We start from the raw sequence: 27,382 nt of genomic DNA, 5'->3' as shown, positions 1-27,382 counted from the left end.
CAAAGCCCGATATCTTTGTTAGTTATAGGGTCAACAACGATTGACGGGTTTGATTTTTCTGGAGCAAAGAGAGTAAACCAGGCGCATGTGCTGAAGATGCTGGCGTGAGGATGAATGAATGAAGAGCTTATGAAACGACAGAATAATGAAGCCGTTTGTGGGTGGGTAGGAGTTCCAGGCCCCTGTCGCGAAAGTGGCAGTGACATTTTGGTGGCCTACCTAAGTGCGTCCAGCGCAAAGCTGACCCATTTAGGACTACCCTGAAGCAGGAGGTCTTTGAGGGTTGAACAGCTGCTAATTGGATCGATTGTACGCAAACTTCTTCTGCGGGAATATTATATATGCATAAGTGGACGAGCGAAAACATCTTGGTTTACTTTGATCCTGCTGCACGCCTTAGGCTGGAAACAGTTGGTTCAAGCAATGGTTTGCTGTCTCTCTGTCTTGCATTTACATATCAACTTTTGGTCCCGCCCAAATTCATCCCCCGCTTTGGACGCTGCCTCTTCAGTGGGTCAAACGTCGCTCCGATCCGCTGGAACTCACTAACCATTTAAGGCTGAGCAATGGCCAAGCCCCTCTCATGCTTGATGTCTTGGTGCATATAGATATCTGCATCTCATAGATGGTTTTGGGAGGGTAGAACAGTCAACAATGACTTGTGTAACATTGAAATACTTGCACTCTCAACACAAGCAATTGCAAGATATCCCGATAAAGACAACGAGCAGTTTCAAAGCCTGGGTTTCCTGTTCCTGAATGTACTCCGTAAGGTAGTGCCTATCTTGATTGATCATCAAATTTCTGACGCTAGTCGATAAGCAGACATCGATCGGCATTTGAGATCCTAGCCGATGCACAGCCCTCTTTCCCCTTCACCACCAACCCCAACATCATCTCACGTCTCTGACCCTATCATTCCGCCTTCATCTAGGTATCATCCTCGCCTTTGCTCCGTACCCTCCGTACCCTCCGCAGATCCCCAACCCGGCATACGGAGCACAATCGGCGGAGCTCCGATTTTCATCCGGCTTCAACGAGCCATACAGTCGTTGTCCCGGCAGTTACTCTTAACACATACCAATAGACTCATAAACTCGAACCGCTTGTGACTACAGCTGATCATCACATGATCTATATTGACCGTGTCCCTGAGGCTCTCCTCCACGGACTTCATCGTTCAGTACACCCTCCACTTTAGGTCACAAGGCCCTCACTTAACAAGCAATCACCATGCTTGAAGAACCTCAGACCGCTCCTGAGTCGCTGTCAACGCGGAAGCGATCTAAGGCTTCTGAAGAAAACGAAGAGGAACGGAATAAGAAGCGATCAAGAGGCCGTCCACGCCTTGACACCAGAGATGAGACGGCTCAAGATGTGAGTTCAGTCGATGAGTCAAACCCTTCACTCAGCCTGATCTCATTCTGATTGACAATCTTCACAGCGTCGTCGAACGCAGATTCGACTGGCTCAAAGAGCCTATCGTAATCGCAAGGATACTGCCATTACGACCCTTGAGGACAAAGTCAAGGATCTTGAAGATGCCAATGAAAACATGAGCAAAGAGTTCATGAACTTTTTTGACTTTGTTCTTTCCCAGGGAATGCTGGAAGGTGCACCTGAAGTTGCAAGACGTCTCAATGATACAACCCGCAAGTTTCTCTCACTCACAAGGAAATCCGCCGATGATTCAAACCGCGATGGCATCGAAGATACTCCAGCCTCTGCGCAAGCACAAGAGCAAGTTGTGTCACAGCCCCCAGGACGGCACCCATCTGGCTCCGACTCCAGCACTAGTGGTGAATTCATGTTACAGAACCCACCTGGTTTTAGCGCTCCTCAAGAGAAGAGCCTGTCTACTCCACGAAGACCGTATCCCACTATACGGCAACAGGCTACGCCTCCCTTGAACCTGCCTTACGAAATTATCACAATGCCAACTACAGATAATGCAAGTTTCCCTGTTTACGACACGCAAACGACAATCAGTTTCGAGCAAAATCCCTTCCTTCGATCACCCTTTCCCAATGTCCATTCGCCAGCCACATATGCGCCCCAAGAACGGAGTTTTGGTCGCCGCCTTCAGAGAGCAACTTTGGAGGCTGGTCTGAGGTTGGCATCGATGGCCAATCCACCTCCTCATCGATATGCTGAGGTCTTTGGATTTTGCCTACTCTTCGAACCCAGGGAGTCTATCATTCGCCGCATATCTAGCACATTGGCCAGAGTGAGCCAGGAATCAATGTTTGTCTGGAGGTACCCTTTCACAAACCTGGGTGGTGCTGGGACTTTCTTCCCAAACAATGGAGAAGCCGGAGTAAATACTGCAACAGGAGCCAATGGGAACGCGATACCGTTAGGAAATCAAGGGCTGGCACAGCAACTGAAGCCACAGGAGATGACTGGGTTTTCAATGGGCCCTTTTAACCAAGACGTTGAAGCGACCAAAGGTGACCACGTCGACAAACGCATGCGAATGATGTACCAGGGATTTGAAGGGGACTTCTTTGATGCAGATGAGGTGGAAACATATCTACGTCAACGGGGTATCGTGATACCTGCTAACGTGGATTTTGTTGATGCTGAAATTGATATGGGCTCGTTTGACGAAACTCCAGACCTTTCGGGCTTAGGAACGAGCAGCAGCTTCTTCGGAACGCAGCAACCCCCTGCGTCAAGCCAGACGCATTATATGCCGTCTCAGCAAGCCACAAGTGACATATCGAGTATGTGGCAAAGTACGATACCTACCACCCTCGCTACCACCACAGCGTCAATGACACAAGCTTCTCTCATGGCACCTGCAATGGGCGTAGACTTCGTCAACATTATGCCAACAGTTGAGGCAACCGATCCTGGGCAGTTTGGTGCAGGGATGGGATCTCTCATGGATTCATCATATTTCCCTCGAGATTGGGCCACAGATGCCAGTTGGATGAAGACAAAAGTGACGATGGATGTGAATCGACTAGTAGCAGGTGAGCTCCTTCAACTTGTGTTATGAAGCCAGTAACTAATGAAGTATAGAAATGACAAGCAGGGCAGTCTGTTTAGGTCGCACGCCAGGCTTACGACCAAAGGATATAGACAGAGCAGTTAAGTCATCTATTGTACTGGCCCAGGCATAACATCGCAATTCCTGTTTGCTTGCCATTGGATTTCATAATCTTGGACATTTAACTCCGATATGATTGAAAAAGAGCCTATGAATGTTGACGCATTTGCATGGTATTAGGGCAGCGTGAAACTCGTGTCAAACCCTGGGAGTTGATTAAAGAAATATTCATGTATAATATTATGGGCGTATGCCCTTGGAAACTCTTATCTATAATGTTTTAAATGAAAAGGCGGCAATGTTATTCTCAAAATATGTCAACTCCTCTTATTGTCTGGATAAGTCCATCTTGGGCTTGATCACGAGTGGGGCTCCGTATATGTCGCAATGCTCATCTTTAGCAATCAGTGAGGGGAGGTTGTCCGTCCCTTGACATTTCACTATCTTGGTTTCTAAGTTCCAACAACTTGGTTATGACCACCAAAGATGGAGTACAGAGTTCAAGAACAAACAACACCAAGACTAAAGCCTCGTCTGGTCATTCACGGAGGCGCAGGTAATATCCAGCGCGATACGTACCCGCCGGAACAGTTCCGGGCTTATCGTAAAGCTCTTATTGATATTGTGAGTTCAACCACGGTAGCCCCGTATTCTCAAGTATCTAACTGGTCGTTTAGATCACCAGAACGGACCAGTACATGAGAAGTCATGAGGTAGTCTCAGAGAAGTCATCCAAGAAGCTCCCTTCAGCTTTAGTTGTCGCAACCTATGCAGTCCGTCTTCTGGAGAACAATCCCCTATTCAACAGTGGACACGGCGCCGTGTTCACTCGCGATGGAGTTATTGAACTAGAGGCCTCAGTCATGGTATCTCGTGGTTATAAGAAGCGAGGTGTCGGTGTCATGGGTCTCCGCCATGTGAAGAATCCCATCCTCCTAGCCCGGGCAATGCTGGAACATGGTGAAGACGATCTGGAGGCGAATCCTCGAGGAGTCAACTCAGGCGATCTTGATGTCCCATCCGCACAGGGACATACACAGCTCTATGGAAAGGCCGCCGAGCAACTCGCGCAACAGTACGGACTAGAACTTGTCGACCCTAGTTACTTCTTCACCCAACGTCGTTGGGATGAGCATATCAGGGCTCTTGATAGAGAGAAGAAAGGTCAGGGGCAAGCAACCTGGAGTGCGACTGAGTATCTACCTCAAGGGACATGCGGAGCAGTAGCGCTTGATCAAGATGGTGTTATCTGCGCCGCAACCAGTACAGGAGGTTTGACTAACAAACTCACTGGTCGGATTGGTGACACGCCTACAATTGGGTCAGGCTTCTGGGCAGAGGAATGGACCGAGGACGGTGATCCGACCGGGTCGTCCACGTGGGATCGCTTGAAGAATGACATGACCGAGTCGGGCCCCTCACTGGTGCTCAGCGACGTCCTGGGAGGAACATTGGCAGACTGTTTTCCGACTCCTGTGATGTATACTCCCCTCAAGCTCAGAGGTAAACGAGTCTTAACCACGAGATCCATTGGTGGCTCTGGAACTGGCAACGGCGATTCCTTCCTGAGGACAAATGCGCTACGAACCCTTGCAGCTATGGCGAGGTGGAAACCAGAGTCAGGTTCCAAGGCTGTAACCCATATTGCAGGCCCAGGCGGAGAGCTGGAAAGAAGTGCGGGTGATAGATGGCGCCGGGACAGGTGAGGGTGAAGGCGGCATCATTGGCATCGAGAGTGTTGTCGTTCGTGATTCGCATGGTCAAGTCATCGAGACTCGGTCTGAAGTCCTAATGGATTTCAATTGCGGAGGCATGTTCCGAGCTTGGATTGATGACGAGGGAAAGCCCCAAATGAGCATCTTCAGCAATGAGCCGTCGAGCGACCTATAGACAAGCGAAAGCAATGAGTGCCCATAGAGTGAACAGGAATGTCATTTATATTCGTTCTGTACCCAATCCGCGATAAATAAACGCAGCATAAATATCTGCAGCAAGAATTTCCGATTCCCATATCTCTTGGACCTGTGGATCCGCGTGCACTCCCAAGCCTCTCTCCGTCGCTTGGTTTCATACACAGTCGCTCTCTTTTTCCTCATCAGACATAAGTTAGTCTGTATTCGCAAGAAGTGTGGCAACTCCATCGCTAAACCAGATTCCACCTTCCCGAAACCCTTCCGATATCTTGTTCTATTATACATGGAACGCCGACCCGATGCGAATTGAAAGGATTAAAACGTCTGCCAGATTTTTGTTCGTGGTGATGGTGATATTGGTGCTTAAAATACAAGGGGCATGGCTCTTCGAAAGCCCGACCCGGAGAATTTGTTGGTCGTCGTGGTGGAGTTGAGAGTGGGGGAAGTCGAAGGGTGTTTGATCGTCATTAATTGATCATAGTATTTCGTTTCGTCAGACGCTGGCTCACAGAGTAGCCTCCTGGGGTGGAGGCTGAGGAGCTTCTAACTTGGTGCTACCAGCAAGCATCTTGGAGAAACCAATACCGACACCCTCGATGACGGCAAGAAGAACAGCACAGCCGATGGCACCGTTTCGGGCGGCCTTGTAGCCACCTCGAATAGCGAGAGAACCACCAGTGAAGAAACCAGCAATAATGGCGTTGTAAGGATCCTCCTTCTGGCGAACACCCTTCACAGCGCAGTCGAACGTTGAGAAGAGGCCACCCCAGACACCAAAGTTACCACCGAGAACTGGGGCGCGCATCTTGATGGCTGTGATGGCGCCAATGCGTCGCTCGCCATAGGGAGAGTTACGGAAGCCCTTGATTCCGTGCCAGATAGTACCGCCAATAGCCTAGTGAGGCAAATGTTAGCTGCGTCCCGGTTTACGCTCATCGCAATTGTCGCTGTAATCGATCGTCCATGGCATGAAGGGCTAAACTTACGCCCATACAAAAGGCACCACCAAAGTCATTGAGAATGACCCAAGGACAGGGGTCTCGTCCGTGATCCATGGCTGATTATGTGTATTAAAGAGGTGATGGTGGGGGAGGGCTCGGGCTCGAGGACGAGGCTGATTACGGCGAGGTTTGGAATTGAAAAATGTGAGGCCGCTGTAAAAGGTTGCGGCCAACCGGGCCTTGAATCGCGCAACGAGTGAATTTTTCGGTGGCGGCTGTTGGATTATCCGAGTATCGATAACGGTTTAAACCGGCCTCGGCAGCTCGAAGCTTCCACCTTGACCAGTCATTAATCACTCCTGTCTGAAGATGAAGCGAAGAGGATGCAATCTAAAGCTGGACTTAGAACAAGTCCTCAACTAAGATTTCATTTCGCAAGAGTTTGTCTCTTCTTTGATACGATTCTGGCGCTGTTCGTCGGGATACTCTTCGTTACCCTACTAGGGTCTCGTCAGTACATATTGTCCCGCTATAGCCTATACCCCAGATCCCGTCCCAGCCGACAGCGGAGCATGAGCTCATCAACGACATGCCTATTCAGGCTCGCCGAAGATTGACGTGAAGTCGTAAACCCATGTAAGATGTAGTACGCGACGGGGCCGGCATTTATATAAGGTAGTAACGCCTTGTGCCTATGAGGGTGATTGTTTCCCACCATCGCCAACTGTGTACCATGCCTCTCGAAGTCTTGCCAGCTACCGAAGCCGATGCTCATAGAGCTGCGGCCATTGAGTCCGTTGCCTATGGCCCGAGTCCAGTAGGTGCAGTGTTGTTTCCAGGAGGGAGAAGTTCCGAGTCCTCAACAAGAGTCGCGGATCTCATTGCCGATCTCCGGAAGGATGCGGCCTGTCGATGGGCTAAAGTCATCGATACTGATATAGAGAAAGAGGAAGACCAGATGATTGCCTTTGCTATGTGGTATATCTGGGAGACTCCACCAACAAAGGAGCAGCATTCTTTCTCTTCTTATCGGGGGCCGAGCTGTAATGCAGAAGCATGCGAGCTCTTCTTCGGAGGCATGGACAGCATGAGGGTGAATTACATGAAAGGAAAGCCATATGTTTGTAGGTCTCAATATTGTATGCTACATTAGATATATTCTCTGACAAGCCAAACCCCTCAGATCTGAAACTCCTGCATACAGACCCGAAGCACCACAGACGTGGTGCAGCCTCCCTGTTGCTCAGTTCGGGCCTTGCGGAAGCTGATCGTCTGGGCCTTCCGGCATGTTTAGAATCCTCAGTACAAGGACGAAAACTTTACGAGAGATTTGGCTTCGAGGAAGTAGATAGCCATACGTCTAACTTTTCAAGCTGGGGTGGTCCATCAGATGTCATGGTTCCTCTGATGATTCGTCCTGTTGGAGGTCGACCAATTAGCAAAGAGAGTCAGTAAATGGCAATTCGATGAGGCAATCGCCTTGCAAATCGAGTAAATAAGGTAGCCAGCATACATTTGATCCAATTACATATAAGTTAGTAGTAGTATGGGTTTGTAATCTTGCCCATCCATTCAGCATTGTTGACGAGGTTTTTGAGCAGATATTTATTTGTGGTCGTACTGACTGTGAGACCTTAATGAGAACCCAAAAGAGTTCAATTGTGTTGGAGGTTTCATTGTGGTCATTTAAGTAAGCTGGCTGTGAGGTGGTTCGTCTCCAATCCCTTTTGGTCGCAAGAAAGAAGTTATAGCACAGTCCTGCCGCCATGGCCCTACCAGGATCATATCTTAATTCCAAAGAATGGCTTTCAATGAATGTTAGACGAAATTGAGGAGAAGAAGAAACATAAGGGAGGTCACATTTATGAGATTGCCGTTATCTGATCATCTTATCAATGGGTCTATCCACCGTGTTCACTGATGGAATCTTCGTGAGGACCCTGAAACCGCCGGCTCGTTAGGGGCCGAGTGGCTGGCAATGGCACGTGCACACCCAGTAACGGAAAGGTTCATGGCAGATTCAGTGCGTCAGTGGGGCAATTGAACCCTGTATTCCATTAGGTTTCCATCGTCACTCTGCATCCAATGTCAAGTCGGGTCGCGTTGGACAAGCCAGGTCTTAGTTCTTGCACCACTTCAAGTCTTTTTATTATTTATTTTTTATGTGTTCTCGAGTGACATCAGTTTGAAGAATATCATCTTTATCTATCGTCAATGTCGTCAGAAGAATTATCTCTACCTGTTCTCCCCGCTGTGTCGTGGGATGAGCAATCGCAGACCTTCAGCAACAATCCTCGGAAACGCGTCCGCAATGCCGCTTCAAAGCACGCGCCATCCTCAACTTTTAACAATTCAAGTGATCCCGCCGTATTCTCCAGTGATGATGACCCGGCATTGGACAACTATGTAGAGGGAAGACGAAAGAAGAGATACATTGGTTCATGGTTTCAGCAGTATCCCACCTCTTCCGACTCAACCTTCAGTGAGATTCACGTCCCCAAGCAGAGGCGTCAGTGGACGCGACAGGCAGACAGTGGTGTCTTCCTCGGCAGTGATGGTAATGAGAGCGATGTACTAGAAACAGTACCCGAAGTTCCAAAACCCAGACTTCCACAACTTGATCGCGTCGTACGCCGCGTCTCAAGAGCTGAACAAGTTGCGCGTGACAGAGTCCGTGCCTGTCTTGACGCGGGCGAAGAGACAATTGATTTTTGGTCATTGGGACTGGAAGATGTCTCGAATGATACAATCAGCCCTTTGTCGCAGTTTACCTGCATCCCTGTCGTGACCAAGGATGTTGCCTTCGAGCAGAAGGATCCTGAGCTTAAGATCTATATGGCCCAAAACCGGTTGACCCGGGTTCCTGGTGCCATCTTCGATCTAACGCATCTCACAATCCTGAGCCTCCGCCATAACAAGCTCACCGAACTTCCCCCCGCTGTTGCAAAACTTCGTCATCTGAAGGAACTCAACGTATCGCATAACCGCTTACGACATTTGCCCATGGAGTTGCTGGAGCTTTTTGCGCCAGATAGCAAACTTGACAAACTTGTTGTCCATCCAAATCCATTCTGGCAACCAAGTGAGAGCCTGGAATCGACCGACGCTCAGCTCAGCAACACACTCTTCTTCCAGGCTGAGGCGGGAGCCTCGCCGACGCCACGTTTAGTGAGCCGTGCACTAGGTCGAAGTCCTCTACAGCTCTCAGACAGTACAGGAAGGATTCTTTCAGACTTCAAGTTTCCAACAGATCATACAAAACTCATCCTGCCCGTTGATGAAGGAGAGCCTGAGTTTTGCCCATCGTCCTCAGTCTCATCCATGACCGAGTCACAACGTCTCGAGGGTGCAAGCCGTGTGCCTAGTCTTCTCGAGACAGCTCTAAGGGCTTGTTATTCCAGCACTCATCTTTCAGAGATGCCGTACTACATCCCTGAGGGGCTTAGCCATCTCAGGAAACTTCTGGAGCGAGCACAAAGGCAGAAAGAGGCTGGTGGATTGTCATGTTCACGCTGTCGAAAACCGATGGTCATTTCCACCACCAAGTGGGTTGAATGGCGAGAAGTTCGGGCTTGTAACAGGGCCAGCCACGGTAACCCAGCTCTTGTACGGATGACGCCGTTGAGTATGGCAGAAGGCGAGAGGACGATACCGTTTGTTAATCGAGGATGCTCATGGCGATGCCGTCCGGGAGACATTGATAAGAGCAGCTGGGGGCTGCCGAGTGGAAATTTTGTCGCAGTGACAAATGAGGAAAGCTAGCAAGCATATTTGGATAACTGGCGTTGGAAGGAGAAACATATTGAAGAGGGGTTTTAATGATACCTTGCATTGTCTTTTCATAAATATACAGGCCTACTTTCACGCGTGCTAACTTCGCTGATGCTTACAGGAGAATCGGTAAAGCTAGATTGTGTCACTCGTGGACTCGGTCATTTTATCCCTTGATCAGATCACAAACTGTCCCCTGTCTCTTTCAAGTGCATACATGGGACGCAGCCTAGTGATCCCGGCAACCCGGATTAGCAAGACAAGCGATCTGTGATCTTTGTTATCTCTTGGCCTACAAGGGTCACCTTGTGCATCTTGCCTGTTGGGGATGTGGCTCAGTATTACAACAGATTCTCGATATGACAAGCATATGCCGTAAGACCCTACTAGTACAACGAGTACTCAAACCTCCCCTGGAAGCATCCCTATCAAAACTACAACAGTTTCTGGAGGTTTTGTTTACAGGAAGATCATATGCTGGTAGCCTCAGCTATCAGGCGATCGCACTGCCCACAGCACGTGGTGATAGAAGGCTTGGGAATGACATGTATTTTGTCATGCGTATTTGCTATGTGCATGCATCTGTAAGGCATCTCGGTTCCCAACTATTGATCAACGTCCCGTCTTGAACTTGCCATATAGCCAGGTCGGATAATGTACGAAACTGTCCCTCACTGGAGTATGCAGTTCGCTTTCCCGTCTTGGGCCTGGTTGAGCAAGTGGTTTTTGAGGCTCTGGAAATACTGGAGAGTGAAACCCCGATCTTTTTCGAAGAGCTGTCATGAATCAGTGCCGCCGCACAGGCATTCTGTCACATCTGACGAGGACTAGAGCAACATCCGTTGCGGCCTTGCGTTGGGACATTGAGATTTGCACCAAGTCTGACGCTGGCCAATCCAATGGTCACTTCAACTAAGGCCACGAATTTCTGGCATAGCACGTCTAGTCCCAGTCATCATCCTCACTGTCAACGTTCCGTGACCTTCCAGCCGTTCCCGTCTTGATAGATTTGCCAGCCAATCTCTCCTCCTCAGCATCCTCGGCAGCTTGCCTCCTCTTGACAATACGCATGTCAGAATCCGGTACAGCACCGACTTCGACCAAGAGGTTGTCGATCTGTTGCATGGTTGTTCGGACGCCTCCAATCGTTGCCAGTGTCACAATTTGCTTAACAATATCCCCCTTGTTGTATACCAAAATGGTTGGGCAGTTTCGATCCGGATAATTCTCAATGGCTTGGCTCGCTCGGATTTCACAGAACTTGATCTCGCCGTACTCCCTCGCAGCCTGTCTCCATAGCTCAGTCAAGACTCGCGACTCAACATTGTTGCCCATTGAAGAGGTCAAGTTGACAAAAACCGGTCCATTTTGTGATGCGTCGGTGACTTCGCGTTGATACTCGGGTTTCGATAGAGGATATACGCTTCCATGTAAAGCCTTCTTTTGTAGGCTGTTCAACTCGGCCATGCGCTTCTGGCGATATTGCTCCAAGAAGGCTTCATCTTCGTCGTCTTCAAGTTCGTCCAACTCGTCGAGGTCTTTGCCTTCCAAGCGATTCTCATGTGCCAATCTTCGCCCTTCCAGAATAGCCTCCTCAATCATAGGAGTCGGGCTGGGTGGCTTCTCAGGAATGACTCCATGTTTTCGAAGAATATCGTTCCTATGGCGGGGTTTGAGCTAGCTTGGAGTACGGAGGGGTTGTAGAGAATTACCATTCTGTGTCTGCATTTGGGTCGTCAATAGGGACATTGATGCGTTGCTCTAATGGATTAGACATTTTGAGAGACTGAAGAATAGAATTAACTCTTCAAAAAGCCTCCTCAGTACAATTTGTATTGTTTAAAAGTGGTAGCCTACAACCGACTGACGCGACTCAACTCCAGGCTCCTCCTAATGACTTACTGGCTTACGTACAGATACAGGCAGCTAGGTACCTACCTACCAAGCAAAGCTCTCGATGCATAACTCGCATAAACCCCACCAAGCACATCTCAGCTGCACAAACTCCATCCGGCGCCATGTTACACCGAGCTACCCTACAAGGCCACAATTTTACCGCCCATTTTTTTGGTCGTCACGTGTGAGAAAGTTACAACCCTATCGCGCTTACCCAATTAGGTAGCGGAATCCGCCCAGAGGCAAGAAGCAGTCGTCCCCCTCAGAGCCACCGAACTTTTCCTCGCTTACCTCCTTCCCACCCACCTTGCGAGCCTCAAATCTGATCCCGGATTTCGTCAAGCTTTCCCATTCTCGCAAGAAACCGACAAGACTTTTTCGAGAAAATCAGACAAGATGGTAAGCGACTGCCTTTTTCTGACGCATTTTACGATGGACCTACGATGGGAGATGGATGGACGACGACCACGTGTGTGAAGGACGTGGGAAGCCTCGACCTCGAAAAGATCTTGCTGCCCGTGGCAAAAGTATCAATTTGATGGAACACGACATCGATGGCCCCATGGATGATGGATTGGACACGCAAAGGATATACGCAAGATGATGGAACAAGTTAGCTGACTCTCCGCCTTTTCAGGTTCTCGCCGTTGATCTTCTGAACCCTTCCCCGGCCGCCGAGGCCAAGAAGCACAAGCTCAAGGTACGATGCATCGACAAATTTTCATGACGACAAAAACTCTAACAGTACTAGACCCTCGTGCCCGCCCCTCGATCCTTCTTCATGGACGTCAAGTGCCCCGGATGCTTCACCATCACCACCGTCTTCTCTCACGCCCAGACCGTCGTCATCTGCCAGGGATGCACCACTGTCCTCTGCCAGCCTACCGGTGGTAAGGCTAGATTGACCGAGGGTTGCTCTTTCCGACGGAAGTAAACTGCTTCGCGGCGGTTTTATCTCCTTGGGTACTCATGACTCTTACGGTTCAACTCATGGTGGTCATCTCGGATCTGCAAAAACACAACCTCGACATGGACGGATAGAACAAACCGACGTTGCGAACATTTACCAAAAACCTCTTTGCAGATAGAAGATGGGGCACCCAGAATAGGGGCGTTTGGGGTCTCCGGATATCTTGCATGGCACATCATTCTTCTTTTTGTTTTTCCGTTGCGCGCCTTGTACTAAAGAGTCTTCTCGAGGCAGGAAGGAAAAAAAAGCACTGCATGGGTGGAAAGCTGGAGAAAGCCTTCACGAGTGTCCGGACTGGCCTGGCTAGGCCAGCTGGACACGAGGACGTGGAACCGCTGGTTGATGATCGCTTCATACCCGGGTGCAGTGGGTAGCGGAGGATGGTCACTGTGCTTTTGCGAAATTCACAATGGTTTCCACATCACCTTCTTGTTGACGTGAATGTTTCTAGTCGATGCGAATGAGTTGTGATGCTATCGTGCCTGTCGTAGAGCACACTGCTGTTAATGATTGCTATGATGCTATGACTTTCCTATCTCTTCATAATCTTTGCCGACCAAGCTCCTAGGCAGAGCTATCGCTCTTGAGTTGAATCTACTTGATGATGATTGGCTCTATACGGCGTCATCGACAGCAGCCTAGGCCCCTCATCCTATCAGTTTGCCTGGTCGTCGACTCACCCGGATGACTCGATCCGGAGAGGCTCATCCGCTCTGCCACCCAGGAATGCCTAAGGCAACTCAACTAAGTAATTTAATGTTAACTAATTCTCATGAGAACCTGGGGAACCAATTACCCCGCGAAATGCTGTGTGAAAGTATTTCGCCTTAAGCTGAATGCATTGTAGTTCGAGTCATAGTCGAAGATGATTGGATGGAATAAGACTTGTGAAGGTCCGAACTTTGAAACATCTACTGTCAAATAGATTTTGCTTTCCTCAGACTTCCAGCTCACTTTCATAATTAAAAACCAACCTTACCTACACTATGAGAGTCTTCAGCGCGAAAAGATACTAGTACATTGACACAATTGATGATATTGTATCAGTATTGTTCATGTGACAACATCGTGTGATGATATACCCATAACCATAGATGGCAAATTCGGAGTGGAGCTTTAAGAACGTGAAAGCAATTCAAGTTGGACGTTGTCGATCCTGAAATTGCTAGAATTTGCCTGCCTGCCTTCAGGTGTCGGTTTGCCACCACCTTGCTATCATATCAAAGTGCACTGTCGGATGACTCAGCGGGTCAATAGCCATCTAAAATCTCCAATTATCAATTTACGCGAAAGCGGCACGACAAGATCGCGTCAAAACGCGTGAGCCTGGGTCTCACAGTGAGAAATTACTGTTAAATGATTGGGCTGTCAAGGCCGCTTTGGGATCGTCGTCGTCTGGGGGGGCGCTTCACTTTCTCTGGCCCTGTTCTTTTCCTCACCCCAGCAACAAGCCAATATTGGCCTCCGACTTGTTTCACGCAGAAGCCCCCTCTTCGCTCTGTTCTCCTTTTGAACCCTTGTTTTCTCCCCTCGATTGCGACGTCATCTGCCTTCTTACGAGACCTTACCTCTTTTCAATTCTGTCCGTTGACAAACTCTCCACTCTACCACTCCTGAACTCTGTTTCTGTACTTGACTTTCTTGTCAGTCGTTGCTTACTGCGATCTTGTCCACAACATCATTCCATCAACGTAACATCTATTGACGATTCTTGCTGAATCAATCAACACTACAACTTCATACCGACTTGCTCCAAATCTGCTATCATGTCTACTCCTCGTATCAAGCGTCAATTCGCTGGCGCCTCTGCCGACCCATCTCAACGCCAAATCACTTCCTTCTTCAATGCCCGATCATCCGATGAGTCTGCCATTGCCGATGCCGACAAGCCCATGCAGCCTACTCTTCCTTCAAACGTCCAGGCCAACCTACTTAGTGTCGGTATGCGAGTTCGCAAGTCTGTTCCCGAAGGCTACAAGACAAAGGGCACTAGTGCTTTCAAGCTCTGGACAGACAACGCACCTGTAAATGTTTCTACCGCTACTGTGAAGGCATCTGGCAAGGGGGCTTCCCGAGAGCTTCTCCCCTTCTGCGGAATCAACAAGGTTGGCGGCCTCGACACCCAGCCAGAATTCGAGGATGATGTACCAGACCTCGATGCTATTCCCGAGCTCACAATGTCGCAAGGGAGTGCGGAGGGCGAGTCCTACGACGGTTCTCGAAAGCGAATTTTCGACGAGGATGACGACGAGCTCGATTCGAGCTTTGATATGGGCAACCATGGAAACCCTCGCGTTATGGCTATCCCAGTTTCACGAAAGGGTGCCGGTTTTAGGAGCTTTGGCCAGGACAACCGCAACTCAGGATCCGACTTTGATGAGGCTGATTTCCTCGTCAACCCCGAAATGGATCTGGCCAACTAAGTCACAGTTTTGTTCATTGGTTCAAGCAGAGCTTTGTATGTTTTCATGTTTACGAGAAGCTATGTTGCGGCGTCACAAGCTTTGGGTCAGGCGTTTAGGATTATCATTTATTAATGCTCTAGAGCGGTTGTATGTTATTGGAAGGCAAAAGCGCATCGGGACTCGCTGTATGCTGTATGCAAATAAGACAAACCGGTCGTTACAAGACCTACAATTATATCCTTGTCCACCAACTTACATACCAACGAATGGCTCTCGAAATTCTAGCAGATCTCGTTGTCCGTAAAACTCACCAGCTATCGTCAAGATCATGTTGAGAGTCGCACGTAAATTCGCTCGCAGTTGCTGTTTGGCATTCTCCTTTTGAAGATCCTCCTCGTCTTCTGATGTCATTCCATTACTAATCCGGGCGAGTAGTCGTTCCCTTGCTGCCTCGAGGTTTTCCTGGGGCTCCTGGGCAGTAACTTCACCTTCTTCGGCTTCTGAGTCGGTCGCGATCTCCATAGCCACATCTTCGTCTTGGTCTTCTATCTCACCTTCTTCGGCATCAGGCTCTAGGGGAGATTTTGTTGTGGGTTCCATGACTTTGGGTGTCTTCTCGACCTCTTCTCTGGACTCAGCTGGTGGTGTTGGCTCGTCCTCATCCTGCCCAGAGCTGATAGCACCTTCGACCTCCATATCCTCTGGGTCTGCCAGAACTTCTTCATCACTACTGCTTCCATCAACTGCTTCGTGGGCCCCTAGTCCACCCTCTGCAAGTTCCTCCCTTAGAGCCGCCATCTCTGCTAGGCTCCGACCCAAAAGGACTGCTCTGCGACCAAGGTCGCGAATCCAGCCAATCTCGGTGTGGTTGAGCTCGCCCTTGTCCGGCATTCTAGCAAGCAGTGCCCAGATCCAACGGCTTGTGCGTTCTGGAAGCGTGTACCCTTGACGAAGGAATTTACCGCCAAGAAGAATGCGCAGAATGCGTAGTGTAGTGTCTTTAGACATAAGGGCGACTTGAAGCGGGTGGGGATCGGTTTCGCGAAGGAGTCGTGACCACGTAGCTATCGCCGCCGATTGATTTTCCGCAGGTGCATCAGTTTTTAGTCGGGCTTTGACGACACGGGAGACGGCGTTGGAGGGAAGATCGGCGTGAAGAATCGACCGTAAGCGGAGGTATTGGTCCATAACCGATGCAAAGTAAGCTTCATTCAAGGCGGATTCTTCGTCGCATTCTTCGTCGTAGTCATCCGGGCATTCGCCACCTTCGTAATCGTCATCTTCAGCCGCGTTGTCAGGCATTGCCATATATGCGCCGTCTTCATACCAGCCCCGAGAATCGCCAACACCATTATTGTATACACTCCTGTCGATAGGTTGCTCGTCTTGTTCCTGGTCGTCGTTTCGAAGCTCGGGGGGTAGCTGGGGTCCTATTTGAACTTTTGGTGCAACGAGGAGATGGGGGATCCCGTTCGCTTCTTGTCTGTAATACTCACCATATCAGCATCTGTTCTCTATAGTTTTGCGATCTTCAGCAAAGTCAACAAACGCGCATAAGATGAGAACACACCTGACAGAGTTTAAATATGCCATCGCTTCTGAATCATCTTCGAAATCGTCCTCTTCTCCCTCCGGGATCGTGGTTGTATGGCCGTTTCCTGCGAAGACATATTTCTGGCCCCAGGTTGGGTCGATGCCAGAGTTTTGGTGCTGTCGCGTTTTGCCACCTTGTTTCTTTGGCCGCTTTGGTTGAGGGGCTAATACTTCGCCCTCATCGAGTGCCTCAAGATCTCGTTTGGCTGCCATTTTGTTATAGTGTTGATGTTTGTTCGAGCTTGGAGAAATTACGTACGGAGGATGGGATTGGACCCTTGAAAGATGAGTTGCAGGTGCCTTATCGATAAGCCAGAAAGCTGCAGCTCATCCCGCTTTTTTGAACATGACCCCAAACTAACACCTTTGGACATAACAATTTCTCATGTTGATACTAAGTCCACCATGAGCGTGCCTCGTTTGCGGCAACTAGCCTATAAATCAGCTTCATCCCACATCAAGTCTTGCCCGAGAGTTTATACACGACCTGTACTACAATGGCGTTCTCATAGTAACTACAACCACTTTGTCGGTCGCAGTGAGTAACTCATCTTCTTGAACGAACTCAACTCACAAATACAGCCAAGCTTGCCTCCACAGACCCGAATGCTGATTTCCTTCCTTTCATGTGTAAGGAAGTGAAGCCTTTTACTCTGGCTATCAAGGATAATATCGTAACCTCTGACTTCCCCACACAATGCGCCTCAACCATTCTTTATTCTCACTCCTCACCCTTTGAAGCTACTGTGGTTCGTCAACTGCGCAAACGCGGAGCAACAGTGGTTGGGAAAACCAACATGGATGAATTCGGTATGGGTTCACATTCAACAAACTCAGTGAATGGCGCAGTGAGGAATCCCCTAGCCAAGGATGACGAAGTGTCAGCGGGCGGAAGCTCAGGTGGAAGCGCCGTTGCAGTACGACTAGGAGATGCCGATATCGCCATAGGAACAGATACAGGTGGTTCAATTCGACTGCCCGCGGCATACACTGGGACAGTTGGCTACAAGCCTAGTTATGGCATGATTTCTCGGTTTGGCGTAGTTCCATACGCAAACTCTCTGGATACAGTCGGCTTCCTGTCCAAGGATGTCAAGCCGATACATAACCTCATCTTCGAGACTGGCATGCACAACGAACAAGACTCTTCGGATCCAACATCGCTGCCCGCCGCATCTCGAAAACGATGTTCTTCAACAATATCATCCACCCTTCCCGAGCTATCAAGACTAAATATCGGCATTCCCCTTGAATACAACATTGACGAACTTGACCCCTCTATCCGCGCCGCTTGGGTCTCAGCTGCCTCTGCTCTCGAGGCTCAGGGCGCAACTCTAGTTCCAATCTCTCTACCTTCCACAAAAGAAGCCCTATGTGCTTACTATGTCCTCGCTCCCGCGGAAGCATCATCGAATCTCTCCAAGTACGACGGTGTTCGCTACGGAAAGCGCGGTGAAGGTAGTGATGCAGTGGGTGAGACTCTCTACTCTAATACCCGTGGTGAGGGCTTCGGTGAAGAGGTCAAGCGACGAATTCTCCTTGGCACATACAGCCTCAGTTCTGAGGCAATAGACAATTACTTCATACAAGCCCAAAAGGTTCGGCGGATGGTGCAGAAGGATTTTGATCGCGTATTCCGACTTGACAACCCCCTTTATGAGCCTGCGCAGTTTGACTTGAGTGATATGGCTGAGGCCACCGGAATGGAGGACAAGACTGGCCCTGTTCAAGTGGACTTCATCCTCTCTCCTACAGCTCCAACATTTCCTCCAAGACTTGAAGATCTCAAGCAGCAGAGCAGTGTAGACGTTTACATGAACGACGTTTTCACGGTTCCAGCAAGTTTGGCAGGTTTACCAGCTGTGAGTGTCCCAGCCAAGGTGGAGGGAAGTCAGTTTCCAGCAGGATTGCAGGTCATCGGACAATACTGGGACGATCAGAGGGTGCTTCAACTGGCAGAAAAGTTAAAATCCCTGGTGGCATGATTATAGATGTATATTACAAGCGATGATTTTTATGATATTATTGTACAATAGAACAATTTGACGACAGCAGTATCTTGGGTATAACTAAATGGTCTGCTTGCTCCTCCATCAAACTTTCTGTTTTGCATTGAATGGGGATCATGGATGCGTATCAGGCTAGCTGTACGTTTGCCGTGGTCCAGTCTGAGTGATCCAAGCGCCCTATACAACAAGTAGGTGACGAGTCCATAAGCATGCAAGAGCCCTAGCTCTGCCATTCTCGACTTTCGAATGTCACCCTGTCAGTTTAATATGATACGATCTCTTTCGTCCTGTGTCGTTGCTGCAGACATTCAACACCTGTAGATGCTGTCATAAATGAAGCAATGTCCACGTATCGAGCTACGCGTGGCGTATTGATGAACCAGGCAGAAGCTTTGTCATTCGCTCGCTGCAGCGGCACTATACATAATCTCTTAAAGTGGCGGGAGAGTAGAACCACTAGGCCTGGCTTTCGGTGATGGATTATGGTGTTTTTCGAGTCAGCTCTTTCGGTTACTGTGCGGAGACAGTCCATCTGATCAAGGTGATCGACTTCGGCTATCACTTTGACTTCGATTTCGACTTCGACTGCGGCTTCGACTGTGACTTCTCATCTCATCGCGATCAACTTCCATATCATCTCTATCAGAGATCTCTCCAGATTCTTCTCTTGTTCCATTTTCTTTCTCTGCTTCGTCCTCTTCCTCAAGAAGATCCTCAAGGTCGCCCAGGGGACTGACCCTTGGCTCGAGAATTTCCAAATCTTCCAAAACTTCTCGCTTTGGCATCTTCCAAAGACTTGTACCGCACACTCGCTCCTTTGTCAAAAGCTCATCCACAAATTCGTCCATGAATGTCAACACCACGCCCGCCCTTCCTCTTCGTCGAAGTTTGCGCCTATCCTCGAGGAACGGCTCCAGCATCTGGTACACGTCCTTCGCTTGTCTTGTGAGTCGGAAGTAGAAGCACGCAAGCGCGCGCAGGTATTTAAAAGCCTCACCGCCATATTTTAGGTATTCCATAAGCACTGCATCGCTGGGCGACAGCTCAAGTAGCTTGAAGGCAAGACACAGGAATGGACTGGGCTTTTGTGTGACACCGTACGTTCCACCAATGAAATTGACATGCTCGACGACGCGATCTACAATATCCGCTTCGTTGAGCGCAAAGCATTGCTCTTTGTAGAAGTATGAGTCGACGATGCGATCCTTAACGGCTTTTTCCATAATAGTCGCAGGGTTGAGGCCGTTTGGCGCGACCGATACGTTAGATCCACGCTCATCGAGGAAGCGACGCGCATCGGCGTGAACTGTGTCTTTGTTTCTGCTCATTGTGTGTTCGTGGTTTAGAAAGTTGTCGATTGTCGAGGTTGGATATGGTGGGGACTGTATGAAAGCTTGGTGTTGGAAATAGTGAAGCTTGGGTCCGATAAGCTGATAAGGATGTTGCTGTGTCAACGATGTCAACACTGCACTTACACAGCGGTCAAGGATGACGACAACCAACTCACAACTACCTGAAAGGTACGCAAAATTGTGAAAGTTCAGCATTTACAGTCCGGCGTTACTGCAGTTTAGCAATTCCGTCAAAATGGCCAGATTGCTTCTTTCATCCGGTCAAGTGCAGGTCATCGCATCGGGCTTCGTTGGTAAGACATCTTCTCAACCTCTCCACCGCTATCCACATTCCAAGTCATGTCATGCTAATAGAACGTTCTACTGCAGTGGTTATTTGTACATTTGCGCTCTTTATCAGTGGCTACATAATCCAGCAAAGAACGCTCACTCAACTCCGCTCAGCGATCAAACCACGACAGGAGACACGCCCGTCGCCAAAAGTCTATCTCCCCGAGAAGTTTCAAGTACGGACGAAGGAGCTGGAGGATGGTCAGGTTATCGACATAGACACAGAAGCAGACATTGAAGTTCGAAGGCAGCGGCTGTTAGTTGAGATCAAGGAGACGAAACCCAATGTCGATGTCGAGGGCAATGCCGCTCTAGAGAAAAATATTGAGATTATAAAACAGCTACAGGCCAAAGTGGTGGACAAAATGTCAACACCTGAAGGGCATGTCGAAGCGCCAGTCAAGAACCACAAGCCTGTGAGCAAAGCAAAGAGGAGGAAGATGATCAAGCAAGAGCTTCAGAAGTCAGCCCAGGCTGAAGATGGGCTTTACTATCAACGCAGAATGTGGTGAGTTTCTTGCTACAATGCACGGTTTGATATGAATGCATATATGGTAATGAGAATGGGATATGTAAATGCATGGGCCTTCAAAATCAGAATGAACAGTTTGGCTCGTATGATGGACAATAGCTAGTTATGAATTGGATAGAAGTCGATTACAATCACTACCCTAAGATTCAAGCACCTATGTTATAATGGCAGTTCCCGAAAATAGATTGGGGGGGATCTCAACGACTCTTTGAGAGTGAGGTCTTCGCTAAAGTTTCTAGCAAATTAAGTAGTAATCGTATGGGACAGCTGGAGCAGTAAACGTCGGATATCTCGATGCATAAGAAGCTGTCCTTAACATCAGCAGGAGACAATACCGCTCACGAAGGTCACGATATCAACATGACTTCTAGTGTCGAGAAAAATGGTGAACTCAATCAAATTCTCTTCTGTCTTGTATTTTATTGTTTCAGATCCCTTCCTAGAGCCATCATATATAGTAGAAGACCGTTAAGGGGCAGTATCACCACCTACACAAAGGTTGGCAACGATTTACTCACAAGGTTTATACCAGACGAAATGAGAGGAGAAAAGGGGCCTCCATCGCAGTGATCTCCCTCGGTGGGATTTGCTCCAGTACCAGTTGCCAGTATGCATCCTAAAAAGGCATGGCAATCGAGTGTCTTACAGGCAGTTAGATGTACCGAACGTTTGAACCTTGCTCTTATTTGATCCGAGAGCCTTGCCATAACATTGAAATACCTCCGGTGGACAATTCGATACTTACTAGATACATTGATGTTAGAATCAACTCCAGAACCTTCAGTGTGTTGCCGAAAAGGTATTCCATTGTTCGACGTAACGCCATCGTGATGGGAAATGGTGGTCGAGGACGAAGGCCAAAGCGTTACTTCGGCTCTGTTCTGTGGTACAGCGCATCCAAATTCCGTTCTTGTCCATGAATCCACATTCGTGTTAACAGAAAAGATACTTGATGGTACATTTGCTGAGTACATCGGTCACAGGGCCAAGAATTCTCCGTTATCATGACACCCTGTGTCTGATGCGAAAGGGTAGAAGCCAATAGAAATGGAATATGCCGATAAAGATGCGAGCAGGGATTGCTTAGATCCGGCTGTAGAAACAGCCGGAAAGAAACGAAACTTACGAGGAGATTGAAGTGAGTGATGGAAACCAAGAGACCAACATCACAGTCACTCTCCCCTAACTTGGAGTCTTGAGTAGTCTAGGTAGTGTGATATCCTAGAGGACATCGAAACAATCTCGGCCAACTAATGATGGTGTGAAAGACGTTGAATCATGCGATGACTCGATCGAGCAGATCGTGATGGCCTTGCTTATAATGTGAAAGCGATACTGAATCCCCTCTTACATGATAGGCCAGGCAAGGGAGGGCATAAATTCGCCGGTAGCTTAGCTAGCCGGTAGATCAAGAACTAGCAGTTCTGAAGTGGTTGGTCAGGAGTCATCGCGCAACATCAGTAGCTTACCACAAGGCTCTGTCAAGTTGAGCTCATCCGAGCTCTTGGCATCAATTCGGCTGTAGTGGTTCGTACCCATACTTACTTTCACCCACCCACTCACTGCAGAGAATGATCGGAGTAGGCCCGTTCAGCTACAGTACATAGCAGGAGCCGAAAGTCCGGAGCATGCAATTCTCTAATGCGATTGGATGCCGCGTTGGTGGGAACTTGGGATAGACGAGTCTCTTAGTTGATGTAACAAGCAGGGCAGACAATGTTAGTGGATAACTTGTAACTGCGAAGGATTGCCGAGATATCTGTGCAAAGCTGCCGAGATTCTTGGAAGAAGTCGATGTTCTGAAACGGCCGGTTCGACCTATGTCAAGTTTTGAGATAATGCACGTCAAGAAGATGCATGACAAGTATCTGCATGTGGTGCCTCTAGCTGAGATATCATCGTCATCGAGATTCTCTCGAGCACAGTCCACGTTCAGGCGCAGCAGGTAGCTGACGTCCCCCCACAATAGCTGTCTGGATGCCTACCCAGGTGCCAGGTAGTTACCGTCGGATCATCTTCAAACTGACTGCTGCGGCTCAATTGACTAATCCATGTGAACCTTGCAGCTTTTGTAACGGGCGCGGAAGACACGGAAGATCACCACTGCCCGTCTGCTTCCTCACGCTCGGGACTTTGAAGAGTCACTGCCGAAGAATATACCTTCGGCTGCCCTTGAATCCGAATCCGAAGTTCCAAGGACAAAGTTAAAGTCCAGAGCAAGGAAGTCGACGGTCATGATGGACTTGTAATTGGGTCCTTGGCGGCGCGCCCGCACCTTGGAAGTTCCGGACATAATCAAGGCCACATGGCATGGCCAAGGGAGCAGAATAACCTCAAGGTAGCGAGTGCTGTTGGCAAGTACCGAAGGGTACTTTTAGGCAGGATACACTGGTGCAGCTTTAGTATTTCCGCAATGTCTCTATTCATATCGCGATGGATGACATTCATGTTTTGGTGACGAAATACAGTACGCCATACGCGGCGCTGCATAACAAACGTAAACGTTCACTCCCCCTGCGCTTCCGTGTTTTGAAACAGCTACCCGCGACCACTGACGTCTTTTGCAAGGCACAGGGTCTACATTAAGCGCGAAGTTCTAGACATGGCGAGAAACCGAACACCTTCTGGCCCTTCAATGGAGTAATGATCGAGACATTGTGCGTAGACACGCATCATAAGGGCTATTACATGTAGCCAGAAAAATTAGGGGACGTGAAACATCAACAAGCTGAAACATGGCGTAGAGCTCACTTCTCAACGCTCATTTGCTAACCAGGTTTGCCACATGCCAATCTTGGTGAAGTCATCCATTCCTGAGTCTCGATTTTCATCTTCTTTTTCGCCTCCCCCTGATGTCGTGCCTGGCCGTTGCGAATTACCGTTTGCTCTAGTTGTGCAATTGATCAGCAAGGGCATGAAGAGGCAAATTGCAAAGGGACAGGTTTAGGCATTCGTGTCTAATCACTTGTTTTGGGCTTTAAGTTTCGTGGCCTGATGATCGTCATGGAACCCTGGAGACCGCGGCCGCCGTCACGAGGGCTTCTTCACTTACCCTCGGCCCCGGCACCGTCACGATTATAGCACATAGAATGGGTTTGACTCTGGGGGACTTCACCGATTACCTTGTACATACGTTCTGGAAGCTCAGCCTCGTTCGCTTATTAGGCAATCCCTGGGACCATTTATCAGTAGTCAACCCTGTCTATATCCCGCCAAGACCCCAACACGAAGTGACTCATTTCCAGTGCCATGATTTTGTCATCAGTTAGAAAAAGGAAGAAAGAACGCGGCTGTGAATGCCAGGGATCAGGGACCGTTGAGACTAGCACGGCCAAAAGTCTCGCTTAGTAGTCTATTAGTGCACAACTTGACGATGATGTGAATTTCCCCAGTTCCCATGGCCCGGGCTTCGGTGAGGCCGCTCGCCAACAAATCTCATCGTCTCCGGTAATATTTCACGTCGGAATTGTAATATTTGTGGAAATTCATGAGGCTGAAAATGTAGCGTGCAAGTGCAATGCTCGGACCACAATCTGGACCCAAGATGTCAAGTGGATGCTGTTTAGGCTCGGTATCAAAATTTCACAGTGCAAAGTGAGACATGCACGATAATCAAGGCTGCAGGATATGGAGACGGCAAATTGTAGTATTCAGCCTCAAGAAGAGGCTCCCATGGTAGATTGTTCGGTAGAGTAAGAAGAATGCCACCCGAGGACAGGGAGAGAGTAATAGTAGAGTAATATGTAGTAGTAGAAAGATCCGTGTGAGATGTGTGTCCAACACAATATTCAAGCCGTAAGTCCCATAATCCCATACTTCCTAATCCCATAAACCCCCAAAAATGATCGCTTTTATCGCTTTCCCAAAAGTCCCAAGGCTCGTATAGACAAAAACTCCAGGCCCCCATTGATGTGTATAGACATGGAAAGAAAAGAGTCAAGCCCAGATAGTGGACTGAAGGATGTTAAAACAGCCGTAAGATATCATTCAAAGAAAGAAAAGAAGCAGATGGTATGTGCTGTAATGGGGTATCGACGAAATATCATGACATGAATGAAATAAACAAAGATGAGAGGGTATGTCGAGTGAGTGGTGTAAGATGATAGTAGTTTAGAAGCTGTTGCGGTCCTGCTCGCATCGCTGGTTGTCAAGGTCATCCTTGTGGAAGACGATGCCACGACGCTTCCATCCTCCGCGCCGGATAAAGTTGTCGACGCTGTCAAGGGAGCGCATGGGAGGACGCTTAGGTGCCAGACCAGGTCGGGCAGTGTAAGTTGTGTTGATAGAGACAGGCTTCAGTGCTGATGCGTGACGTGATAGACGACGCATCTCAAGGACTGAAGCATCATCGGTCTCATCTTCAGAGTCTTCAGACTGAGTGACTTCGGAGTCGTCCTCCTCGTCCTCAAAGGTCTGGATGCTCTGGATAGTAGATTCTGACCAGCGAGACTTAGGCATCGGTGGTCGTTTTGATAGTGTTGCAAAGAAGTAGTCCCTTGGCTCGTAACCCTCCTCATCGGCAGCATCCATTGGGCTAACGTTAGGAGGCAGAGCCATCTCAGTAGGTTGTTGAGTAGCAACATCTTGCTCAACATAATCCTCCTCATCGATCACTGCATTGTCGGCACCATAAAAGACAGGCTCGGCATCATCCATGCGAATAAATGGTCGCTCATACAATCTTGGTGGTGCGTGGAAGGCGGGATGTGAGGCGAGAGGATCGATTTCGGGTCGAGAAGCTGTTGGTGTTTGGAGGGATGGTGTTGATACTGCGGAGATGGTTGACGATGAGGATGATGAGAGAGAGCAGCCGGAGGAGAGAGAGGATCCTGAGAAGGAGACCTTTCGGATATGGAGGTCTCTAGGGCGGCGAGACGACTTTCGTCGCTGGCCGAAGCCGTGTAGTACGTGCATGTTGCTGTGGTTATGGTTGTGTGGTGTAAGTGGAATTGGTCGTGTAAACCAATTGGTGATGGTCGGGTCGACGTATTAGTAAACCGGAGTCGTAAGTCGTATACGTCCTGGAGTGGTGGGTGGTAGGTTGAATTAATATAAAGTGTAAGTATTACGGACGATGTTATTATGTCGATGTAATACTCATGAGAATTCAAGGCTACTAGGGCCGAACTTGGTTGTTGAGGTCAGGACCCGAGATAACCGGGGGTGGGAGTGCGCAAGTCTATAAATAATGAACCCATCGTATTTTATCGTGGAGTGACTGTGAGCGTGAGTGAGCGAGAGTTAGAGTGCAGCTGGAGCTTACGGGGCCGTGAACGTCATCCACCGAACCGTGACAGCCGAAGTGGGCGTGGGATCCCTGCTCGCCCAGAGTCTAAGGTTGGTACTTGCACGTACCTGGAGACCTGATCTTGTCCCCTGGCCCTGGTCTTGGCCAGATCTCCACTCTGATCTCGTCTTTGACGCACTTTCTCTCAAAGATTCCCATGCTCTCTACACACGACAGGGGTGTCCCGCTGATCAACGTCCCCTGTCTCTCAAGAACCGAGTATGTACCTGCGAGTACTGGATGTACCTGGTTTGAGGTTACTTTCTCGACCATTGAGGAACAGGTCAGAACAAATTCTGTGGCATGTTTCGTCCGAACATTTCGACGAAACATCTATTGCCAACTATACTAGAATCCTGGAATTGATCTTCGTAAACACGCCTCATTCTTCTCATCGGACTCATCGCCATCAAAGTGGATACCGCTTTTTCTTTTCTTTTTTTTTTTTCTTGTCTCCGTCTATCTCAGTCTCCATCCACCAAAAAAAAACTGTCACATTCTGGGTCTGGGCTCTTACTGTACCTGACTTAGATATGCTGTGCCTGGTACCTTACCTCTCGTTAGACCACGCCTCAAAAGCCTCTTTTTTCCAAGACAGGTCATCAGGCCCAGCGCCAACTGGTAGCTCCCGAGCTGGAACCGAAACTCTCATGTCTATCACCATTTGCTTCTTTTACTCTCCCTTGACTTCAGCCCTTTTCGACAAGGTCACCGCCAATTCTCGTTAGGCTGCCTCCAACCCATGTAACTGCGGAGGTTGTCTAGGTAGTTACAACGTGTCTGATCAATATTGATTGATGATAGCGATTGGAAAAGGGAAAAAAGCAAATACTCCGAAAGGGCCCGTGCTTGAAGATTGCGGTCCAGAATTTCTCGCTCCCAATTGAAATGCCTGGTCCATGTTCAGACAGAAGCATGAGATGCAGGGCGAACACCATGAAGAAATGGAACAAAAGCAAAATGTCTTGAGCGTGAGCGTGAGTCTGAGTGTAAGCCAATTCAATTCCTGGGCCTGGGGATCAAACCCATCATGAGATACAGGTAGAGTACAATTGGTATACGAATGAAGTCGATACAAGCTCTTTCAGGTATAAGCTGATAGCAGATCATGCTGTCACTGAGCATAAAAGTTGTTGGTTGGCGGTTTCGTGTGCACGCCAGCGCAGATCTGTTGCTGTAATGCATTGCACAGCAAGTTGTCGTGGCACCAAAGGGCGATAACTAAACGTCACTTGTTGCGCATCTTTTCACGACTCCAGTAACAGATCATCCATTTCAAACCCACGACATGCGTAGAGCGGCCACTCCGACCGTTTACTTACCCGTTG

The 27,382-nt window shown here is 48.9% G+C and overlaps 14 protein-coding genes across 15 annotated transcripts; 8 read left to right on the top strand and 6 right to left on the bottom strand.

The window, feature by feature from the left end:
* The first annotated feature begins 861 nt into the window (after positions 1-861).
* Positions 862-3,383, top strand: FVEG_06480 (hypothetical protein). Its single transcript, XM_018894874.1, has 3 exons — positions 862-1,377; positions 1,445-2,978; positions 3,028-3,383. The coding sequence occupies exons 1-3, from the start codon at positions 1,234-1,236 to the stop codon at positions 3,126-3,128; spliced, it is 1,779 nt and encodes a 592-aa protein (XP_018752019.1). The 5' UTR covers positions 862-1,233; the 3' UTR covers positions 3,129-3,383.
* Positions 3,298-6,349, bottom strand: FVEG_06478 (mitochondrial import inner membrane translocase subunit tim-17). Its single transcript, XM_018894872.1, has 2 exons — positions 5,955-6,349; positions 3,298-5,863 (listed from the first exon to the last, which is right to left on the bottom strand). Exons 1-2 carry the CDS (start codon positions 6,021-6,023, stop codon positions 5,474-5,476), a joined length of 459 nt encoding a protein of 152 aa, XP_018752017.1. The 5' UTR covers positions 6,024-6,349; the 3' UTR covers positions 3,298-5,473.
* On the top strand, positions 3,462-5,065 carry FVEG_06479 (L-asparaginase). The gene is made up of 2 exons (XM_018894873.1): positions 3,462-3,679; positions 3,733-5,065. Exons 1-2 carry the CDS (start codon positions 3,542-3,544, stop codon positions 4,759-4,761), a joined length of 1,167 nt encoding a protein of 388 aa, XP_018752018.1. The 5' UTR covers positions 3,462-3,541; the 3' UTR covers positions 4,762-5,065.
* On the top strand, positions 6,266-7,689 carry FVEG_06477 (hypothetical protein). The gene is made up of 2 exons (XM_018894871.1): positions 6,266-7,033; positions 7,093-7,689. The coding sequence occupies exons 1-2, from the start codon at positions 6,604-6,606 to the stop codon at positions 7,362-7,364; spliced, it is 702 nt and encodes a 233-aa protein (XP_018752016.1). The 5' UTR covers positions 6,266-6,603; the 3' UTR covers positions 7,365-7,689.
* Positions 7,690-7,992: 303 nt separating this feature from the next.
* Positions 7,993-9,862, top strand: FVEG_06476 (hypothetical protein). Its single transcript, XM_018894870.1, has one exon. The coding sequence runs from the start codon at positions 8,124-8,126 to the stop codon at positions 9,669-9,671; it is 1,548 nt and encodes a 515-aa protein (XP_018752015.1). The 5' UTR covers positions 7,993-8,123; the 3' UTR covers positions 9,672-9,862.
* A 190-nt stretch (positions 9,863-10,052) lies between these two features.
* On the bottom strand, positions 10,053-11,575 carry FVEG_06475 (hypothetical protein). Its single transcript, XM_018894869.1, has 2 exons — positions 11,393-11,575; positions 10,053-11,340 (listed from the first exon to the last, which is right to left on the bottom strand). Exons 1-2 carry the CDS (start codon positions 11,455-11,457, stop codon positions 10,623-10,625), a joined length of 783 nt encoding a protein of 260 aa, XP_018752014.1. The 5' UTR covers positions 11,458-11,575; the 3' UTR covers positions 10,053-10,622.
* A 213-nt stretch (positions 11,576-11,788) lies between these two features.
* On the top strand, positions 11,789-13,487 carry FVEG_06474 (40S ribosomal protein S27). The gene is made up of 3 exons (XM_018894868.1): positions 11,789-11,975; positions 12,214-12,276; positions 12,328-13,487. The coding sequence occupies exons 1-3, from the start codon at positions 11,973-11,975 to the stop codon at positions 12,508-12,510; spliced, it is 249 nt and encodes an 82-aa protein (XP_018752013.1). The 5' UTR covers positions 11,789-11,972; the 3' UTR covers positions 12,511-13,487.
* A 368-nt stretch (positions 13,488-13,855) lies between these two features.
* Positions 13,856-15,258, top strand: FVEG_06473 (hypothetical protein). Its single transcript, XM_018894867.1, has one exon. It carries the CDS (start codon positions 14,313-14,315, stop codon positions 14,967-14,969), a length of 657 nt encoding a protein of 218 aa, XP_018752012.1. The 5' UTR covers positions 13,856-14,312; the 3' UTR covers positions 14,970-15,258.
* FVEG_06472 (hypothetical protein) lies at positions 15,063-16,779 on the bottom strand. 2 transcript variants are annotated; one of them, XM_018894866.1, is made up of 2 exons: positions 16,522-16,779; positions 15,063-16,465 (listed from the first exon to the last, which is right to left on the bottom strand). In XM_018894866.1, exon 2 carries the CDS (start codon positions 16,257-16,259, stop codon positions 15,204-15,206), a length of 1,056 nt encoding a protein of 351 aa, XP_018752011.1. In that variant the 5' UTR covers positions 16,260-16,465; positions 16,522-16,779; the 3' UTR covers positions 15,063-15,203. The 2 variants fall into 2 exon arrangements, with proteins under 2 accessions (XP_018752011.1, XP_018752010.1); XM_018894865.1 differs by having other exon boundaries at positions 15,063-16,434.
* Positions 16,780-16,914: 135 nt separating this feature from the next.
* Positions 16,915-18,640, top strand: FVEG_06471 (aspartyl-tRNA(Asn)/glutamyl-tRNA (Gln) amidotransferase subunit A). Its single transcript, XM_018894864.1, has 2 exons — positions 16,915-17,082; positions 17,127-18,640. The coding sequence occupies exons 1-2, from the start codon at positions 16,950-16,952 to the stop codon at positions 18,527-18,529; spliced, it is 1,536 nt and encodes a 511-aa protein (XP_018752009.1). The 5' UTR covers positions 16,915-16,949; the 3' UTR covers positions 18,530-18,640.
* On the bottom strand, positions 18,522-19,937 carry FVEG_06470 (hypothetical protein). The gene has a single exon (XM_018894863.1). It carries the CDS (start codon positions 19,879-19,881, stop codon positions 19,090-19,092), a length of 792 nt encoding a protein of 263 aa, XP_018752008.1. The 5' UTR covers positions 19,882-19,937; the 3' UTR covers positions 18,522-19,089.
* Positions 19,938-20,045: 108 nt separating this feature from the next.
* On the top strand, positions 20,046-21,005 carry FVEG_06469 (hypothetical protein). The gene is made up of 2 exons (XM_018894862.1): positions 20,046-20,198; positions 20,275-21,005. The coding sequence occupies exons 1-2, from the start codon at positions 20,141-20,143 to the stop codon at positions 20,745-20,747; spliced, it is 531 nt and encodes a 176-aa protein (XP_018752007.1). The 5' UTR covers positions 20,046-20,140; the 3' UTR covers positions 20,748-21,005.
* Positions 21,006-21,255: 250 nt separating this feature from the next.
* On the bottom strand, positions 21,256-21,741 carry FVEG_15867 (hypothetical protein; the record flags this gene model as incomplete). Its single annotated transcript, XM_018905093.1, has 1 exon — positions 21,256-21,741. One exon carries the CDS (start codon positions 21,739-21,741, stop codon positions 21,256-21,258), a length of 486 nt encoding a protein of 161 aa, XP_018752006.1.
* Positions 21,742-24,877: 3,136 nt separating this feature from the next.
* On the bottom strand, positions 24,878-25,681 carry FVEG_06468 (hypothetical protein; the record flags this gene model as incomplete). The annotated part of the gene is made up of 1 exon (XM_018894861.1): positions 24,878-25,681. One exon carries the CDS (start codon positions 25,679-25,681, stop codon positions 24,878-24,880), a length of 804 nt encoding a protein of 267 aa, XP_018752005.1.
* Between the last annotated feature and the right edge of the window lie 1,701 nt (positions 25,682-27,382).

This window comes from Fusarium verticillioides, chromosome 2 (assembly GCF_000149555.1).
Source record: "Fusarium verticillioides 7600 chromosome 2, whole genome shotgun sequence".
Classification (NCBI taxonomy): domain Eukaryota; kingdom Fungi; phylum Ascomycota; class Sordariomycetes; order Hypocreales; family Nectriaceae; genus Fusarium; species Fusarium verticillioides.
Note: the sequence above shows the minus strand (reverse complement) of the source record. Positions and strands in the feature narration are given on the sequence as shown.

Bases quoted from the DNA above. Each gene is read 5' to 3' on its own strand.
- FVEG_06480 (XM_018894874.1), top strand. From the start codon at position 1,234: ATGCTTGAAGAACCTCAGACCGCTCCTGAGTCGCTGTCAACGCGGAAG. The intron at 1,378-1,444 runs GTGAGTTCAGTC...CAATCTTCACAG, and splicing joins GAGATGAGACGGCTCAAGAT to CGTCGTCGAACGCAGATTCG. The intron at 2,979-3,027 runs GTGAGCTCCTTC...AATGAAGTATAG, and splicing joins TGTGAATCGACTAGTAGCAG to AAATGACAAGCAGGGCAGTC.
- FVEG_06479 (XM_018894873.1), top strand. From the start codon at position 3,542: ATGGAGTACAGAGTTCAAGAACAAACAACACCAAGACTAAAGCCTCGT. The intron at 3,680-3,732 runs GTGAGTTCAACC...CTGGTCGTTTAG, and splicing joins GTAAAGCTCTTATTGATATT to ATCACCAGAACGGACCAGTA.
- FVEG_06478 (XM_018894872.1), bottom strand. From the start codon at position 6,023: ATGGATCACGGACGAGACCCCTGTCCTTGGGTCATTCTCAATGACTTT. The intron at 5,864-5,954 runs GTAAGTTTAGCC...TTGCCTCACTAG, and splicing joins GTGGTGCCTTTTGTATGGGC to GCTATTGGCGGTACTATCTG.
- FVEG_06477 (XM_018894871.1), top strand. From the start codon at position 6,604: ATGAGGGTGATTGTTTCCCACCATCGCCAACTGTGTACCATGCCTCTC. The intron at 7,034-7,092 runs GTAGGTCTCAAT...CAAACCCCTCAG, and splicing joins GAAAGGAAAGCCATATGTTT to ATCTGAAACTCCTGCATACA.
- FVEG_06476 (XM_018894870.1), top strand. From the start codon at position 8,124: ATGTCGTCAGAAGAATTATCTCTACCTGTTCTCCCCGCTGTGTCGTGG.
- FVEG_06475 (XM_018894869.1), bottom strand. From the start codon at position 11,457: ATGTCTAATCCATTAGAGCAACGCATCAATGTCCCTATTGACGACCCA. The intron at 11,341-11,392 runs GTAATTCTCTAC...ACCCCGCCATAG, and splicing joins CCAAATGCAGACACAGAATG to GAACGATATTCTTCGAAAAC.
- FVEG_06474 (XM_018894868.1), top strand. The intron at 12,277-12,327 runs GTACGATGCATC...TAACAGTACTAG, and splicing joins CCAAGAAGCACAAGCTCAAG to ACCCTCGTGCCCGCCCCTCG.
- FVEG_06473 (XM_018894867.1), top strand. From the start codon at position 14,313: ATGTCTACTCCTCGTATCAAGCGTCAATTCGCTGGCGCCTCTGCCGAC.
- FVEG_06472 (XM_018894865.1), bottom strand. From the start codon at position 16,757: ATGGCAGCCAAACGAGATCTTGAGGCACTCGATGAGGGCGAAGTATTA. The intron at 16,435-16,521 runs GTGTGTTCTCAT...TGAGTATTACAG, and splicing joins GCATATTTAAACTCTGTCAG to ACAAGAAGCGAACGGGATCC.
- FVEG_06471 (XM_018894864.1), top strand. From the start codon at position 16,950: ATGAGCGTGCCTCGTTTGCGGCAACTAGCCTATAAATCAGCTTCATCC. The intron at 17,083-17,126 runs GTGAGTAACTCA...TCACAAATACAG, and splicing joins CAACCACTTTGTCGGTCGCA to CCAAGCTTGCCTCCACAGAC.
- FVEG_06470 (XM_018894863.1), bottom strand. From the start codon at position 19,881: ATGAGCAGAAACAAAGACACAGTTCACGCCGATGCGCGTCGCTTCCTC.
- FVEG_06469 (XM_018894862.1), top strand. From the start codon at position 20,141: ATGGCCAGATTGCTTCTTTCATCCGGTCAAGTGCAGGTCATCGCATCG. The intron at 20,199-20,274 runs GTAAGACATCTT...GTTCTACTGCAG, and splicing joins CATCGCATCGGGCTTCGTTG to TGGTTATTTGTACATTTGCG.